Genomic DNA, 17,477 nt, shown 5'->3' with positions numbered 1-17,477 from the left:
GAAGCTCTGCCCCCGACAGCAGTGGCGATTTGTCAAGGTCACACAGTGAGTTACTGGAGGAGAAGGGACCCGAACTCCCAAACAAACTACACCTGCAAGCGTTTGGTGTTTAGACTTTCTCCCCGATGTATAAGGTGCACGCTGCTCGTCGATACTTCCTCCTCCACCCTCACGATGCACACCCGAAAACCCCCCAATTCTCCCGGCAAGCAAAGGCTATTTTTTAATGACATCTTTTCCAAAATATGTCACCAAGTACCCACTCCTGCGGGAGCCGCCCGGGCTGGGGAGGGCGAGTCCGAGCGGGGCGGGGCAGAGGCGGCCGAGGGGCGGCCGGGCCTCTGGCGGGGGTCCCGGGGCGCGGCAGGGGGCGGGGGGCGGGGGCGGGCGGCGGCGAGGCGGCCTGCAGGGAGCAGCCGCGAGCCGGCCGGGCGCGCCGAGCCCGAGCCCCAGCCGGAGCGGGGCGGGGGAGGGAGGAGCCAGAGCGGCCGCCGCCTCTGCCGGAGGAGCCGCGGGGCCGCCACACTCGCCCCCCGCCCCCCCCCGCGCTCACTCGCACTCACACCCGGGCGCAGGAGGCGGGCGGCCCGGGCCCCACCGGCCCCCCATGGACGCCCCCAGCACGGGGCGCTGAGACCCCCGCGTCGCTGCCCAGCCCGGTCCAGCGCGCCACGCCGAGGTAAGGAGGAGGGAGCGAGGGGGCATTAATATGCAAATACCTTGCGATTGATTATGCAAAGCCGCGGGGCTCCGTGGCCAGCTCCCAGGCGGGCTAGGGGCGCCCAGGGGGTGCCCGCTGCCAGCCTCAGCCTTTCCTGGCGCCCCAGTGACCCTGTCACGAGCCCGGGAGCTTGCAACTGACGCCGTGGGGAAGGGAGGTGTTGCTAGGAGGTCGGTGGGCCCCGGGGTTCGCAGGCGGAGATGGCGTCCGAGCCTCCCCCTGGAGGGCCCGCCCGGCCTCTGTCCGGCCAGTCTGCTGCGCATTCCCGGGCCGGGCCCCGTTGCCGGCCGCCGGAGCTCCCCCGCCCGCCGCGCCGCGGTTTGTTTACGGTGCGCCGGAGGCCTGCCCCCCCAGCCCCCACCCCTAGCCTCTGAGGCCCGAGTGGCCTTTGCAAAGCTGCCTCCAGCTGCGGAGGGCAGTATGAGTGCGGTGGCGCGGGTGGGCTTGCACGCGTCCGGGGAGAGGGAAGTTCCCCCCCTCACCCGCCTCCCGGTTGAGCATGGCTGTCTGGTTGCAACACTGCTAATTGCAAAAACGCGGTTGTTGGGGGGAATGTGTGTGTGGAAGGGGTGTACTTGGTGGTGCCTAGATGATTAGGAGAGTTGCTGGCTGGGGAGGAGAGGGAGAAATGGACCTGTGTGTGTGTACCCCACCTTGTTTCCCTCCCCTTGCAACGTGTCTCTGGTGCCCCTTCTCCATCTGGGGCCCTCCCTTGTCCAGCGTGAAAGAAAGGCCTGGGGGGATGACAGGGGCAATTGAAAGAACCACCGTTCCAGGGGTGGGGGTGGGGGACACAGAAGGAAAGCCAGTGAGGTGGGAGCCTGCCCCTCAGTGCTGGCTTTGGCTCCAGGAGGGGGAGGGGATGAAGGGGGCTGTTGTCCAAAATGAGGGGGGAAGCAAAAGTGACACGCAGACACAGAGATATGTCCACACAGACAGCCACATGCACATCCAGGGACACCTAGGCAGACTCAAGGACAGGAGCTACTGGACACACCCACATGGGGACAAGGGAAGAGACAGGCTGCTGCTGCACCGTGGAGCTCTGAGGGGTGGGATATACCCATGGGAGACCAAGAGCATGGGGACCGATCCATGCACATACCCACGCACAGGGTCACACGTAGATGCTGTCACACACTGGGGCAAGGAGGAGTTGCTGTCACCCACACATAAAAAGTCACTGTCACATGCATGCATGCACACAGAGCAATTGCACACAGCAGCACAATTACAAAAGACCCTGTCATTCACAGGCACACACGTGCTCGCATGAGCCCAGTCACACAGACATCATTGCTTGCCGTGACAGTCGCTGTCACTCAGTCAGATGCAAACACAGTTACACATCAACACATGTATACACAACTTAGCAACAAGTATTTTCCTGGACTCTTTACTGTGGAGCTCTGAGGTTCTGTAGGCAACAAAACCCTTGCTCCCAAGAATATTAAATTTGGCTGTATGAAAAGGTGTTCCTGCGTAATGGTGCAAAGCATGCATTCCCAATGACATGTTCTTGGTCTCTATCGCTTGAGATACCACCCTACTAGACAGTGAGCTCTTGGAGACCTGGGAGAATCGCTTAAAGAGCTCTGGATCCCACCCAGAGCCTAGCACAAGGGCTGCTCTGTAAATACTTGTTAGTTGATTGACTGTGGAACCTGCAGACACAGGTGCACTCATTTGCACATGGTCCCCTGAACTCAGGTGCAGAACGAGTTCACAAGGCCCAGGTCCCCACAGTTGCAGGTCCACACCAACAGTCGTGTCCACACAACCCCAGATGCACACAACTGCAGCCTGTGCAGCCGAGCACACACTTAGATGCACACAATCACAGATTTTTCCCCTTCAGCTTCCTCCTCCCCTTTTTCCTCTAGGCTCAGCCACTGTGCGGGAATGGGCTGGTTTTTTTTTCTTTCTTTCTTTTAGAGGGACAGAGAAACAAGAGCAAAGACAGTGGGTTCAGGGGGGTTCCAGAGGGCCGAGTCATGGGCTCAAAGCAGTGTCCTGTGACTTCTAGAAGCTAGGATTCTCTTGACTGTTGGGGAAGGGGAGAGCTGCTCTCCTCCCTACCCTAAAAGTTCAGGGGTGTCTAACTGCCCCTGCTCTGAGTCATTTGCCTGGGTCTTTACTGGGAACAGTCAGTCACCTCCAGCTGAGTTCCTGCGCCCCACCTTGAGTCCGGCCCTTTTTCCCACCTGTACCCTCCTGTCCAAACTTGGAAGCTTTCCTTAAGAGGCCATTGGCTGGCGAGTGTCTGTATGAGTGATATGTACTTTTGACTTGGAATTTCTCTCTAACTCTGTCTCTCTGTTCCTCTGTCTTGCAGTGTCTGATTCTTCCTCTCTCTCTCCTTGTTTCTCTGCCAGTCTGTAACTCTCTCTCACCCTGTTGCTACCCCCGATCTACCCCTGTCCTTGTCTCAGAGCTGGGGACTGGCAGCAATGTTCTTCATACTTTTCCAGTTGTTAATACCCAAGCTCCGCCCCTCTGCCCCCCCTGCGCAGCCTCTGGGGTCAGCTTGAGGTTGGGGTGGGGGGCGGGGGGCTCAGCTGGCTGCTCAGGACTTCCTGCACTTCCTTAGTGCCGCAGCTGTGGCCAGCAAGTTTTAGGGGCTGGGAATGGGGGAGGGGGGGGCAGCCACTGCCCATGCTGACCCCTCGGGCCTGCATGTCTGGAGACACCAGTTCTGTGGGCACCCTCAGGGTGCAGGCTGCAGCCAGCTAGCAGCTCTTAAACAAGCCATGAAGAGGCTCCCCCCACACTGGCCCAAGCTGGGAAAGAACCGCCCCCATGGGCAGTGGCGGGAGCTGGCAGGACCCTGCTGAGTTGGGTCCACTGCAGGGCTCACAATGGCCTTTCTCCACACCCCTGGCAGCTGAGGCCCACCTCAGAGATGCCCAACAGCTGTGTCCTTTTTGCCCAGCCTCAGGGCCTGGTTCTGAGGGCACAGCTGCCCAGACTAAGTATGTACTAAGCGAGGCCCTCCCACCCGTGAGTGCAGGTTCCAGCCTAGAAGGGGTACCTCTTCTGGAGAGGGAATTTGAGGAGGGGGAACTCGGGCAGGAGACATCGAGCCCGGGGGCACCAAGCACTTCTTGCTATGCTCCCCTCTAGCCTTGGACTATTTGGAGGTGGAGGCACTTGGCAGAGAACCCACAGGGCAGCTACAGAGGGGAAAGACTGAGGCTTGGTCTCAGGGAACACATAGCTGGATGAAAGAACAAGGCATTGGGCCGGGCACAGTGGCTCACGCCCGTAATCCTAGCACACTGGGAGGCTGAGGCAGGCAGATCACCTGAGGTCAGGAGTTCAAGACCAGTCTGACCAAGATGGTGAAACCCCATCTCTACTAAAAATACAAAACTTAGCTGGGTGTGGTGGCGGGGTCCTGTAATCCCAGCTACTCAGGAGGCTGAGACAGGAGAATCGCTTGAACCCAGGAGGTGGAGGTTGCAGTGAGCTGAGATTGTACCACTGCACTACAGCCTGGGTGACAGAGCGAGACTCCGTCTCAAAAAAAAAGAAAAAAAAAAAAGAACAAGGCATTATCTATCAAGCAGGTGATATACCATCACAGCTAAGAACAGAGATGATGGTGATGATCATGATGGCCATGATTGACCTGGACTGCCTGGGTCTGAATCCCAGCTCTGTCACTTGCTGGATGTGTGACTTTGAGCAAGCGATTTAACTTCCCCGTTGCCTCATCTGTAAATTGGGGATGATCTTATCTACCTCATTTAGCTTTTTTGAGGAAAAATGTTTTTAAAAGTGCCTAGTTCATAACAAACTATATATGTGAGCGGTTGTGATGGGTGAAGGAAGCTGTGGGCCTGGGGTCTCCCAGATTTCTTAGAGAAGCTTGGTGGAGAATTGGGTCTCCTAGACATCAGTGAGACTGGGGCCTGGGGCAGTGGGTTTCCAATTTCCAGCCTTCTCACCGTCAAGTAATCTTTTCCTCCCAGACAAATTTTTGCAGCCTGGAATGAGTGTATGGGAAAGAGCCCAAGGCAGGCCCCTCTGCCCCACCCTCCTTTGACCCTCGCCCTTCAGCTTACAAGGAGCCCTTGGCCCCTCAGCCTGGGACACACCCCACCAGCTAGGGACACCTGCATAAATCTTTGGGCATCACTGCATCTCTGTTCAGAGTCTGAGCTCTGGGGGTGGGAGAGAGAGAACAAGGAAAGCCGTCCCCTCTCTTATGTGTGGGCTCAAAGAGGAGGCAGTGCCCTTCCTCCCTCCTGGGAGCCCAGCATTGGTCAACCAGGACCCAGCCCTGGCTGATAGGCACCAGATTCCTCTGCCCTCCATGGAGTGGTACTTAGTGTGAAAGGTGGTGGCAGAGAGAAACTGAAGCACTGAGTAATGACCAGTGTGGTGGGCACAGCACTTTGGGATCCAGCATCTGTCCTGCGTTGCCTCTTTGCCTTTGTGAGTCTGGTGATCAGGATCCCCTCTCCAAACCTCTTTTATTTAGCCTTGCCCCTCAAGGTGAAGCAAGGACAATGGGAGGATACCCTGTAGGGGTGATGGGAAGCCTTTGGAGTGGGAACCAATCTCAACTCTAGTTCTTGGCTGGGCACAGTGGCTCATGCCTGTAATCTCAATATTTTGGGAGGCCAAGGCGGGAGGATCACTTGAGGCCAGTAGTTCATGATCAGCCTGGTCAACATAGTGAGACCCCATCTCTAAAAACAACTTTAAAAAATTAGCCAGGTGTGGTGGCGCATGCCTGTTACCAGCTACTTGGGAGGCTGAGGCCAGAGGATCGCTTAAGCCTGGAAGGTCGAGGCTGCGGTGAGCTGTGATTGTGCCACTGCACTCTAGCCTGAACAACAGAGTGAGACCCCCCCCACACACATCCTCTCAAAACAAACAAAAAACAAAACAAAAAACCCAACTCTAGTTCTCATGGCTGCAAAGGTGTCTAGGGGACTTTGGAGAACTGTTGTGTCTCTTGGGGAGGGAGGCAAGCATGACCATGGTGGGAAGATCACTGGCTGGGAGTTGGGAGGCCTGGCTTTTGACATTCACTAGTCGTATGACTTTGGGCCTGGGTTTTCATTATCTAGAGACAATGGTTCCTGTCTCACTCAGGTTGAGGGCAAATAACACAAGGTGGGATGACCCCTGTGTTCAATCCATGTTGCATCCTGGCATGGTGAGCAATGCCTGTGGATTCTCCTTTTTTCCCAGGGCCTGGCACATGCCAGGGTGGGGCATACACATGCTGCCTGGAACCAGAGACAGTTCTCAGTCTCTCACTGAAGTATCTGGGGCTGGTGTGTGGTGGGGGCACATGTGGTTCCACCTTGGTGTCACTTGGCAGGCCAAAGCTGGGGTCATAGGGACCTCCCTCCGGTATGCCATTGCGTGAGGTGGTCCAGAGGGAGGGTCAGAAGTTTGCTGGGTAGACAAGGGAAGCAAGATGGGTGTTACTGGTGCCCAGGAAATAATACCCTTGCTTCGCTGTTTTGGGGGTGGGCATTAAAGGTTGATACCAAAGCCTCAGCCATGCCCCTCAGCAGTGGCCAAGAGCAGAATGATTGGACCAAGCCCCTGGCCCACCTCCTCCTCCTCGTCTCTTCCTTTTCTAAGGAAGAGATTGGCTCTTGGCTCCCAGAGCCCCAGCTGCCTGTTTCTTTTTCTCTTTTACCAGGCATGGGGGTGGGGAAACAGGGGAACCAAGGCTTTGGTGTCTTTCGGCATTTTTGTACACATCAGTGAGTGGGTGTGTTGTGCACGCATCCATGTGAGAGTGTTTTTGTGCATGTGTGGGCTGGGGAGGGCTCTGAATATCTCCTGGAACGGTACCCAGAGCCCTGTGGCTCTGCGCATGCGGGGTGAGTGTGTGTGTCTGCACGTGTCCGTGTGTGTGCCGGAGACTCAGCTGCATTCACGCGCGCGCTCTCTCCCTCCCTCTCCCTCTCTCCCTCCCTCTCTCTCTCCCTCCCTCCCTTCCTCTTCCCTCTCCCTCTCTCTCTCCCCCCTCTCTCTCCCTCCTTCTCTCCCTCCCTCTCTCTCTCTCACACACACTCTCAATCTTTCTCTCTTCCCTCCCCCTTCCTCCCTCCTTCCTATTCCCTCCCTCCTCCCTTTCTGTCCCTGTCTCTCTGTCTCTGTCTCTGTCTCTCTCTCTCTGCCTCTGCCAGTTCTGCTTGGTTAGGGGCTAGCTCCAGCCTCTGGGGTGCCTGGGAGAACATCCGTCCCTTTCTTTCCCCCTCCACTATTCCCTCCCCTCCTAGGCCACGCTCTTCAGGGCTTGCAGGCAACTTCTTCTACTGCCTTAGATGAGGGAGTGAGGAGGGAGGACCCCAAGCCTTGTGCCCATGGTGCCATCTGCAGCAAGTGCCTTGGCCCCGTGACATTCATGCCTCCAGCATTCAGCTGCCCCAGCTCCCAGCTCCAATTACCCGCTGGCTGCTGGGGGAGGGTGGGGAGAATGTGCCGTGCCCAGCTTGGGGGTGCTCCTGCTTTTGCTTTCTTGGCTACTTGGATCTCTTGCCTCCATTCCTGAGGGGAATTGGGCAGGGGGGCGTGAAGTTCTGTGGGCTGATAAGGAGGGGCTGAGTTCTCCAGCATGGGTGTAGGCATGACCACCCACCAGTGGTCATGGGGGATGGATGTGACCTGGGAGGAGACCTCCAGACCTGGGCACCCACCTTGATGCCTGGCTGGAGCTGGCCCGGGCAGGAGGAGGGAGAGGAGAGCAGCAGGTGGGTGAGGCTATGGGGGAGCTGAGTGGGAAGCAGTCTTTGATGTTAATACTGGGCATCTGGCCCAAGTCAAGGCTGCTGTTTATGTCTTTCTGTCTCTGACCTGCAGGGGGGGTTTCCTGTTATATTCTTTTGGGGTGGGGTGGGGAGGATCCTTTGTTTAAGTAACCAATCTCCCCCTTATGAGGATCCCCACCCCATCTCCCATTCTCTAGCCTCTAAGGTCCCACAGTGGCTAGGTGATGAGTCACTGCCCCCCAGCTCCAGAACCTGTCTCCTGGGGGCCCAGTGAGAGCTCACCAAGGGGTGCCGCCTCCCCTCCTCCTGTCTCCCCCATGCCTGCCAGGCTGGGGCCCTAAGTCTGTGTGTACTCCTCTGCCACATCACACCTGCCAAATAGTACCTTCCTTCCCGCCTTCACTCCTCCTCTCCTTCCTGGCACTAGGATAACAGAGAGTTGGGTGGGGCAGCCCTGCTCAATCCATACCTGAGAATAGAACAGGGGGTATGGGAAAGGACAGGGAGTCCCGGTCCTAGAGAGGCCTCTGCCCCTCAGCATGGGGGCACGTGTCGCTGCTGCAGCACTGCCACCACCACAGACTCCCAGGGGCCCTTGGTGTGGGTGGCTGCCTGTGGTGCCTGTGTTGGCATGGGGGGCAGTGCTGCCCACAGACGCCTGTGCCCATGCATGCCCATTTATGTGTCTGGGCCACGGCGGCCACCCCGGCCCCTCAGCATCGCCCTTCCTGGCTCCCATGGTGGGAGGCTGGGTGATCAGGAGTGGGTGGTGGGGGAGGGATCTCCCCCCACCCTAGCAGCAGGCAGAGGGGAAGGGGAGAGGGAGGTGTGAACCTACCCACAGAACTATTAATAGCCCACATGCCAGGCCACCAAGAACCAGCTGTCACCGTGGAAACCATTCCTACGCCCCCCTCCCCCCAGCCTGCATGGGGTGGGACTTAGACAGGGTACGAAGCCCCCCCACCCATCTTTCTTTGTTACCTTTCTCTCTTTGTCTCCCCTCCTTCATGTGTCTCTCCTCCCTTTATCTGTCCTCCTTTCTACCTCACCCCTTCTCCCCATCCCCCATCTCTGGCTCCCCTTTCTTCCTCTCCCTCTACTGCCTTGTCACCCCTAGCTCTACCCCAGCCCTGTCCCATTTCTTTGTTCTTCCCCCTCCTCCCTTCTTCCCTCTTTCCCCCACCAGCCTTTTTACCCCTCCTCCCATCTTTCTATCCTTTTCTCAGCCGCCCCACATGTACATGTCCCTGTGGCTGGCAAGGAGGGCTGGGCTTTCTTCAGAGCACTAAGGACAAAGTTCAGGGGCCCCAGAAAGGTGGGGCCAAAGCCCAGAGCAGATACGCAGGAGGGTTAATGCGGGTAGTATTGGGGGTTAGATCCTGGGGACAGAAACTCCCCTCTGGCAGCCCCAGGAGTCCTTTGGGGGTGTCCTCAGATATACAGGACTGCAGAGTGGGACGGCTTGGCAGTGGGAACCTGGCGGGGCACCCGTGGATGCCGCATTGGCCCCGTGTCCCTGTCCCCCCATGGCAGAAGTACTTAAGCTTAATGAAATGCTTCCCCCTCCACGGGCACTTTGCCTACACTGCCTCCCAGCAGCTCTTATCTCACAAGGAGGGAGTGGGTGGCCAGGCCAGCCGACAGGTGGGTCTTGCTGTCCTGCTGTCCAGCCTGGGCACAGAACCCCATAACTCCGCCCCCTCGGCCTCCTTGGGGCAGGGCCTCCCTCACCTCTGCAGAGGAGGTACCGGGAAGGAGTTTGGGGAGTTAAGCTGGACTCTGGAGGAGGGGAGAGAGGCTGCCCTTCAGGGTGGGTACCCCTGCCCCATGCCCCTTACCCGCTGAGCTTTTTCTGCCCGTGGCTAACACAGGCTCATGTGGTATGTGTCTCCCCACATGCTGGGCCCTCTGCCTCGCCTCTGTATCACCCCAAAGGCCCAAGTGTGTCCCTGGAGAGATGCCAAGGAGTCCCCAGGGGTTCCAGCCTCTTTCTGGGTACCCAGTGAGGGTGCCCTAGGCAGCAAGGGCAGCACCTTGCTCCTCTGCCCACTACCAGGGGCTGACTGTAGCCTGGGCTGCACTGCCCAGCACCAGGGCACCATTCAGTTCAACAGAGGGGTGGGGCAGAGAGCAAGTCTGCCCCTCCCCCCAGTGGGCACGTGCAGGCCCTTGGCAGTACCCAGACACATTTGGAGTTAAGGCTGGGCAGGAGAGAGGGATGGGGAAATAAACATGGTGGCTTAGGTTGGCACTGCCCCAGGTCTGCAATGTAGCAACTGGTAAGTGGCAGGGGCCTGGGGGAGGGGGCCCTCAGGAGCCCTGGCCTGGGGCAGGAGCTGCCCATGCCATGTGGCTGCCACTGGTGTTCCCCGCCTGGCCCGGCCCACAGCAGCCAATGCTCATTCCTGCACACACTGGTCCTCCTCGGCTGCCCCCAGGACCTGCTCCCCGGGGCTACCCCTCTCTCAGCATGCCCACTCCTGTGCCTGCCTCCTCCCCTCCCCGGGGGCGCTTGGGCCTCCGGCTGGCGAATGGATTTTTCCAGCTTCTGTAAACAAGTGGTGGCAGTGTGCCAGGCGGGCAGGAGACAGGCGGGGGCAGCACCACAGCCAGGGTGTGCCAAGCACCGAGGCACAGCCTGGGGGGCAGACGGAGACACCCAGACCCGGAGAGAGAGACATTCAGACACAGACAGACAGACAGACATGCAGGCAGCCTCGCTGGACGTGGAGTCAGAAGATCGTCCTCTATTGTCCAGCCCAACCCCCGTAGCGGCCCTCGCCCCCTGTCCCTCACTGTCTGGCTGAGAGCATTAGGCCCCAGTGCCCAGCCCCTGGGCTTCCCCACCCACTCCTTCTCCTCCCCAACCTCCACCCCTTAGGGCTGGCTACGCCATTATAAATTTATAACAGGAATTTCTCCACAAGCCAAGAAAAACTTGACCTACTTTCTTGATGGCTCCCTGGGCTAAGGCTCCCTGCTCATGCCCCCCCACCCCAGTCTCCTTTCCAGCCCCCAGTGCCCAGTCCTGGTCTGGGGTGGGTATCAGAGGTAGAACGGGCCACTTTTCTGTGCAATGCCCATGCTCTCCACACTACCAGCTTGCCTGGGTGCAGAGGCCCCGTTCTGCTGCTGGCCCTGCCCAATCCCCTGACTTATCTCCCTCTCTCTTCCCACCCTGGCTCCTTATCAGCTCCTGGGGGTGGGGCCAGGGGGCCTAGGGGTGAGGTCTCCTATGCAGCAGCGACGTGACAGAGGTTGAGGTCGTATGTCGGGGAGCTGTACCCTTTGTCCCCCTCCTACCCGCCACACCTGCCTGTGTGCACACAGACAGTAAGCCACAGGTCTGCAGCCCAGGGTCAGAGGTGCAAAGCCGTAGGAATGGTGGGCCCGGCTTGGCACTGCCCTGGACTCCAGGTAGCAGAACAAGGCTAGCATTAGGGCCAGGCTGTGAGGCTTATCCCACAGCCACCTGCTTACTAGTTGTGTGAACTTGAGTGAATGACCAAGCTTTCTGAGACTCAGTTTCCTCATCTGTGAAGTTCTCGTGCCCTCTTTGGAGGGTACAGATTCTCTCTCCAGTTAACGTGTGTTAGTTTCCTTTCCTTTCCCCCTTGCCATCCTGGTCGATAGCAGCTCAGCTAAACCAACTGAGAAGTCTGGTCCTCTGCCTGGGAAGTGGGATTCGAAACCTTGCGTGGGAAGCTCTGGAGTCCCTGAGGGGCCAGAGCTGGGGATCATAACTTGGCTGGCAGCATGGGAGGTCAGTTCCCTACAGCTTTCAACATCTCTCTCTATTAAGGCACAAAGATGGGCATTCACGCTCACTGCATGCCGCTCTATGTCCCATCCTTCCTTCACAGATACCCCCCCTGCCTATGCTGAAAACTGCTTGTCTCTGGTCCCCTCTTGCCCCTATAATACAGATGAGTTTCAGGAAAGCTTTTCTAGAGAGGTGGTAACAATAGCTAGTGTTTAATAGATGCTCATTAAGGGCCAGGCATTTGTCTGAATGTGAAGACTGAGACATATTACTTAGTACATGAATGATCTCATTCTCTCCCTCCATTCTTTCCCATGTCTGGGGCTTAGGAGGTGGATCTCCAATCTCGCCTGCTGTACCTGTTATCTAAGGGATCATCCTGGTCCCCTCTCTATGCCTGCCCTTCCTGCCCCCTGCTGTCTTGTTATGGAATCCCAAAGCCCCAAATGTTGCCACCAAAGGGATCCTACCCACCTTCCTACTGTGACACCTTCTTACCCCTGCCTCTCTCTTCTCTCCACAGGGATCTCTGGACAGGACAAGACTCCGAAGCTACTCCCCCAGCGCACAGCCCGGGACCCACAAACCCAGCTTGCCCCCAGCCCTCCCACCTGCCACTCCCTGGCCACTCCCACCGCCCGCCCCCCTTGGGGCGCAGGGCATGGTGTGAAAGGCCAAGTGCTGAGGCGGGTATCATGGGTGCTGTGCCCTAGGTCCTGGGTGGCAGGGGGTGGGTGGCCTGTGGGTGTGCCGGGGGGGCCAGTGTGCCCACCCCAGTCTCTTGGCGTGCTGGAGGGCATCCTGGATGGAATTGAAGTGAATGGAACAGAAGCCAAGCAAGGTGGAGTGTGGGTCAGACCCAGAGGAGAACAGGTAATGGGTTCAGCAACTAGGTCATGCCAACTCCTAAGCAGCAGGCATGGGCACCTGGCTGAGCTCTCCTTTAGGCACCGCCTTTAAGCACCTCTGTGGGATGGACGTGAGGCCAGCAAGCCTTCTGCCTACCTTTGTCTGGCAGATGAAGTCATGTTCAGATGTGACAGGCACTTGGATTGAGAGATGCTCATTTTGAAGCGGGGAGCGATACAGAGCAGAGTAATTACAGGGAGCACATAAGGGGCTCTTCCCTAGACATTGCTGGGCAGTCTCAGATGCCCCCGACGTCCCTTCCACCATTGCTGCCCTCACCTTGAGCATGTGGGATCCAAACAGCCTTGCCGTTTTCTTCCTCTCCCTACCAGCCCATTTACTATCTGACCACAAGTGTGTTGTCCACAAGCTGCGGTTCACATAATACATTTCAGGGCACATGCACCAGTAACTATTGGTCATAGCCCACGCTTATATTCGGAATCTATTGGGAGCCCCACAAGCTCTTCCTGGTTCATGGTCAAGGGCGGGCACTGTGATGGGGATCCTCCCAGAAAGTGCACGCCAACCATGATGGTTTTGCTTCCACGTGGGTGAGGTGTCAGCCCTGCACATACACCAAGGGATGGTTACCTATGATCTGCATTGCCCTTGAGGAGCCCAGAGGGTCTCTGTCTTTTCTATCAGCTCCAAGTGGCACAGAGCTTTGTCCCAGTTGGCACGGTGCCCTGGGAGCTGGGTACAGCCTGTGCCTATGGCCAGGGAGAGGGTGGGGGTGGGGGTGCTCTGGGGAGCAGTGTGGCTGACTGTTGCCTAGGAGATCAGATCCCGAGCCAGGAAGCCAGAGGCCTGGCCAGGCAAAGCCCTAAGGCCCACAACTGGGTCCCTGGAGGGTAGAGGAAGTAGATGGAACTCACAGCTGGGCAGGGCATGGGGTAGCTCCCCTCCCCCAAAGCCTCACCCCAGGAAGGACTCTGAGGACGATCTGGCCTGTCGCTGTGTGGCTGTCACTTGCAGCCCCTGTGTCTCCCAGCTTAGGCTTCTGTGGGTCTGGAAGAGTCTGTCCCTAATGTTTGGAGAAAGGCAGGAATGCCAGTTCCCAGTTCCCTAAGACTGCAGCCCCTCCCCCATCACCTTCCCCTCCCCCATGTCTATGCGCCACCTTGTGGCTGTCTCTAGGACTACACTCAGAGGCTGTGAGTCTGGTGGTAACTGCTGAAGCCGCTAGCTCAACTGGGGCCTAGGTGGCCTGAGTTCCCCTGCACCCAACCCTCTGGAAGGCGTGAGGGAGACCTGACCTTTCAGCCTCATAGGAAGTAGACAGGAGTAATCCCCAGGGGGCGTGGAGCATAGGGTTGTCTGTGACTGTGACCCTGGCCAAGGTCACTGTGTCAGTGTGTTGGGAGCTGCATCCGGCTTCAGGAGGAAGGGGCCTGCAACATGCCACACGCAGGGTGGGTGCGGGAGGTTATACAATCCTTGCATGCATGTAGAGGGCTTATGTAACCTGTGTGCACCGAGGTTATGTAACATGTATGTGGAGAGCCTGGCAACATATATGTGCAGTGGCTGAGGGTTGCTAATAATACGTTGCACAGAGGGGCTCAGTCCCGGCTCTGACTCCAGCTCATGGTGTCACCAGGCACAAGTAGGGTCTCAGTTTGCTGCTCTGTTAAAGGGAGGCTGTGCAGAGGGTGTAGTGTTTCCTATTGCTGTGGGTTATTTAGCGTGTGTGTATGACCTGGAGCTCAAGCAACACGTGCACACTGGAGGGATGAGGGTGGTTTTATGAGGTGCCTGTGCAGAGTGTTGTGTAACACATGGGCATATCCTAGAGGCTGTATAGCACATTTAAGAATGCCCTGAAAATTTCACAGATATGTTGGCCCTGGTGCATACTCACCATCCATGGGTTTATAGTGAAGGTTGCATGGTTATTCATCTGTGCCGGTGTTATGTTGCATATGTATGTGTGTGTTCTAAAGGTTACATAGCTTTAAGCATATCCTGAGAATTCTTCCAGCATATTTGTCATGTACTGAAAGACGAGGATGTCCTGCAGATTTTGGGTGCTTCAGGTCTTCTGGCGGGTGAATGTGTGTGTGTTGGGGCTCTAGAATATGCTTGTGCCACAGCCAAGCCCCTTATCTCTCTCCCCTGCAACTTCCAGATAACTGGACCCTTTTAAGCATTGTCAGCTGACCCTGGGGGGTGGGAGGTAGAATGAGGACACAAAATGGAAAGAATCAGGCCTTGGGGGATTGTATAAGCCTCTCGGATGAGAAAGGGGCTACTCGAAGACTGCTCTGTGATTCTGCCCACTTTGCCTCCATCCAGTGCCAGGTCACCAGATGGAAAGCGAAAAAGAAAGAACGGCCAATGTTCCCTGAAAACCAGCATGTCAGGTGAGGCTGGCTGTGCGTGCCCCTTCTCCACGTCCCCAACCCCACCAAACCCAGCCAGGGCTCCTCTGGACCTGGATGTGGAACAGTAATTCATGTGTTCCCTGGGGGGAGCCTCCTAGAGGGCTTGGGATGGACTTGTCTGGGGGTGAGAAAGGTGATGTGGGATGTGCCCAGCTTTTGAGGGTGGATTAGGTCAGGACGGCCTCTTCCCTCTTCCCCTAATACCCTCATCTGAGGCCCTACCAGAATCAGGGCCTGATCTGAAGGACTGAGGGGCTGTATTATCCCCAGTGAGCAGCTGACATTTATTTTTCCCTCTCCACCATCCTCTGCCTTGTAGATAGATCAAGAAGAAAGCCCTGGATGGGCAGTCAGGAGAACTGAGATTCTTCATACTCTTAGGGCAGAGATGGACAGGTTCACCTCGTGTCTCTCTAGGATTCTACCAGGGAGGCTGGGCTAGGAGAGGGGCCAGAAACAAAAAGTTGAGGGATGGGGAAAAGTGTGAGAGCCTCTCTGCTGGGACTCCAAGCCATGCCTGCCTTCCTCCATCCTTTCCTTCCTCCCAGGGTATATCCCTAGTTACCTGGACAAAGACGAGCAGTGTGTCGTGTGTGGGGACAAGGCAACTGGTTATCACTACCGCTGTATCACTTGTGAGGGCTGCAAGGTATGGAAGCTACCTCCTGCCCCTCCCCTGCCACCTGAGCCCCCATATTACTTCCTATGTCACCTAAAGCCCACCTGTTAGGTCATCACTTTTTTTTTTTTTTTCTTTGAGACGGAGTCTCACTCTTGTCCCCCAGGCTGGAGTGCAGTGGTGCGATCATGGCTCACTGCAACCTCCGCCTTCAGGTTCAAGTGATTCCCCTACCTCGGCCTCCTGAGTAGCTGGGATTACAGGTATGCACCTCCACACCCAGCTAGTTTTTTTGTATTTTTAGTAGAGACGGGGTTTCACTATGTGGCCAGGCTGGTCTCGAACTCCTGACCTCAGGTGACCACCCGTCTCAGCCTCCTAAAGTGCTGGGATTACAGGCATACCTGCTTGGTTACTTTCTCTTCTCTTCTCGTATTCATTCATTTGCTCATTCATAACTCCTCCTCTGCCACTCACAGGAAAATTGCCTAACTTCTTCGAGCCTTAGTTTCAGTTTCTTCATCTATAAAATGAGGATAATCATTCTCTCTACCTTATAGCATTGTTGGGAGAATTAAATATGTTGGGAGATAGTTCACTTGAAGTGTTTAAAACAGTGCCATTGGGTGCTGTGGCTCATGCCTAAAATCCCAGCCCTTTGGGAGGGAGGCCAAGGCGGGAGCATCCCTTGATCCCAGGAGTTTGAGACCAGCCTAGCTAACACAGTGAGACACTGTCTCTACAAAATTAAAGAAATTAGCTGGGTGTGGTGCCACATGCCTGTGGTCCCAGCTACTCAGGAGGCTGAGGTGGGAGACTGCTTGAACCCAGAAGGTCAGGGCTGCATTGAACGGTGGTGGCGCCACTGCACTCCGGCCTGGGTGACAGAGCAAGATTCTGTCTCAAAATAAAATAATAAAATATAAAAAAAAAATGGTGCCATGTGCATAAAAAGCATTTGATAAATGCCAGCCATCACCCATTCATTCAGTGTATTATTAGGTGTGAGAGTGTAGTACGTACCTCGCCCTCAAGCTGCTCACAGCCTGTCAGAGAGAGAGACACAACTTGAAACAAACATCAGTGTTATTCAAAATGTGGTTCATGGACCACCTGTCCTACTAGTTACAATGCAGATTCCCAGCCTTCATCTTTTTTTTTTTTTTTTTTTTGAGATGGCATCTCGCTCTGTTGCCCAGGTTGGAGTGCAATGGTGTGATCTCGGCTCACTGCAACCTTCGCCTCCCGGGTTCAAGCGATTCTCCTGCTTCAGCCTCCTGAGTGGCTGGGACTACAGGCACCTGCCACCACGCCCAGCTAACTTTTATATTTTTAATAGAGACAGGGTTTCACCATGTTGACCAGGATGGTCTTGATCTCTTGACCTCGTGATCCGCCCACCTTGGCCTCCCAAAGTGCTGGGGTTACAGGTGTGAGCCACTGCGCCCAGCCTGCGCAGGCTTCATCTTAACCCTGCTCACTCAGAGCCCTTTTGTGGAGCCCAGGAATCTTCCTTTTAACAGAATCCTGGAGTGTTTCCAATGCACCTGAAAGAGCGAGAGCCAGTACTGGGGGTGTAGTGGGAGCTGGGAGCACAGAGGAGAAGAGGACAGCAGGTTCTTCCAGGCAGAGAGGATGACAAGGTCATAGATTTTGGGAGGCCTAATTGTTTTGTTTTGTTTTTTTTGAGACGGAGTCTCGCTCTGTTGCCCAGGCTGGAGTGCAGTGGCGCAATCTTGGCTCACTGCAACCTCCACCTCTCGGGTTCAAGCAATTCTCCCTGCTTCAGCATTGGTAGCTGGGATTACAGACACCTGCCACCAAGCCTGGCTAATTTTTGTATTTTTAGTAGAGATAGGGTTTCACCATGTTAGCCAGGCTGGTCTCGAACTCCTGACCTCAGGTGATCTGCCTGCCTCTGCATCCCAAAGTGCTTAAGAGGCCTAATTAGATTTCACTTTGATCATTTCAGCCTGGATAGCCTTTCCAGGATCACCTCCTAAAAATGCAAGGCCTTCCAAGAAACAGAATTATTTAAATCCCAGCACTTTGGGAGTCCAAGGCAGGCAGATCACCTGAGGTTACCGCACCCGGTGGCACTGTTTTAAACACTTCAAGTGAATTATCTCATTTAATTCTCCCAACAGTGCTATAAGGTAGATAAAATGATTATCCCCATTTTATAGATGAAGAAACTGAGACTGAGAGAAGTTAGGCAATTTTCTTGTGAGTGACAGAGGAGGGATTATGAATGAGCAAATGAATGAATGAGTAAGGTCAGGAATTTGAGACCAGCCTGGCCAACATGGTAAAAGCCTGTCTCTACTAAAAA

General features: G+C 56.0%; 2 protein-coding genes across 9 annotated transcripts in view; one reads left to right on the top strand and one right to left on the bottom strand.

Annotated features, from left to right (window-relative positions):
* The window catches only part of MED24 (mediator complex subunit 24), a 44,149-nt gene extending 43,130 nt beyond the window's left edge, over positions 1–1,019 (bottom strand). For 3 of the 8 annotated variants that reach the window (XM_063706411.1, XM_063706413.1, XM_063706415.1), the window contains exon 1: positions 720–1,008. In XM_063706411.1, the coding sequence (XP_063562481.1) occupies positions 720–984 (265 nt within the window). In that variant the 5' untranslated portion in view covers positions 985–1,008. Of the gene's footprint in view, positions 1–719 lie in introns of all 8 variants that reach the window. The other 5 variants (XM_063706412.1, XM_063706414.1, XM_063706417.1 and 2 more) reach the window with 3 other exon arrangements.
* Positions 450–17,477, top strand: part of THRA (thyroid hormone receptor alpha) — a 29,809-nt gene continuing 12,781 nt past the window's right edge. The window contains exons 1-4 of the mRNA XM_019026893.4: positions 450–679; positions 11,754–12,103; positions 14,438–14,505; positions 15,075–15,175. Coding sequence (XP_018882438.1) covers positions 12,051–12,103; positions 14,438–14,505; positions 15,075–15,175 — 222 coding nt within the window. The 5' untranslated portion in view covers positions 450–679; positions 11,754–12,050. The remainder of the gene's footprint in view (positions 680–11,753; positions 12,104–14,437; positions 14,506–15,074; positions 15,176–17,477) is intronic.

This window comes from Gorilla gorilla, chromosome 4, assembly GCF_029281585.2.
Source record: "Gorilla gorilla gorilla isolate KB3781 chromosome 4, NHGRI_mGorGor1-v2.1_pri, whole genome shotgun sequence".
In the NCBI taxonomy this organism is placed as follows: Eukaryota; Metazoa; Chordata; class Mammalia; order Primates; family Hominidae; genus Gorilla; species Gorilla gorilla.
Note: the sequence above shows the minus strand (reverse complement) of the source record. Positions and strands in the feature narration are given on the sequence as shown.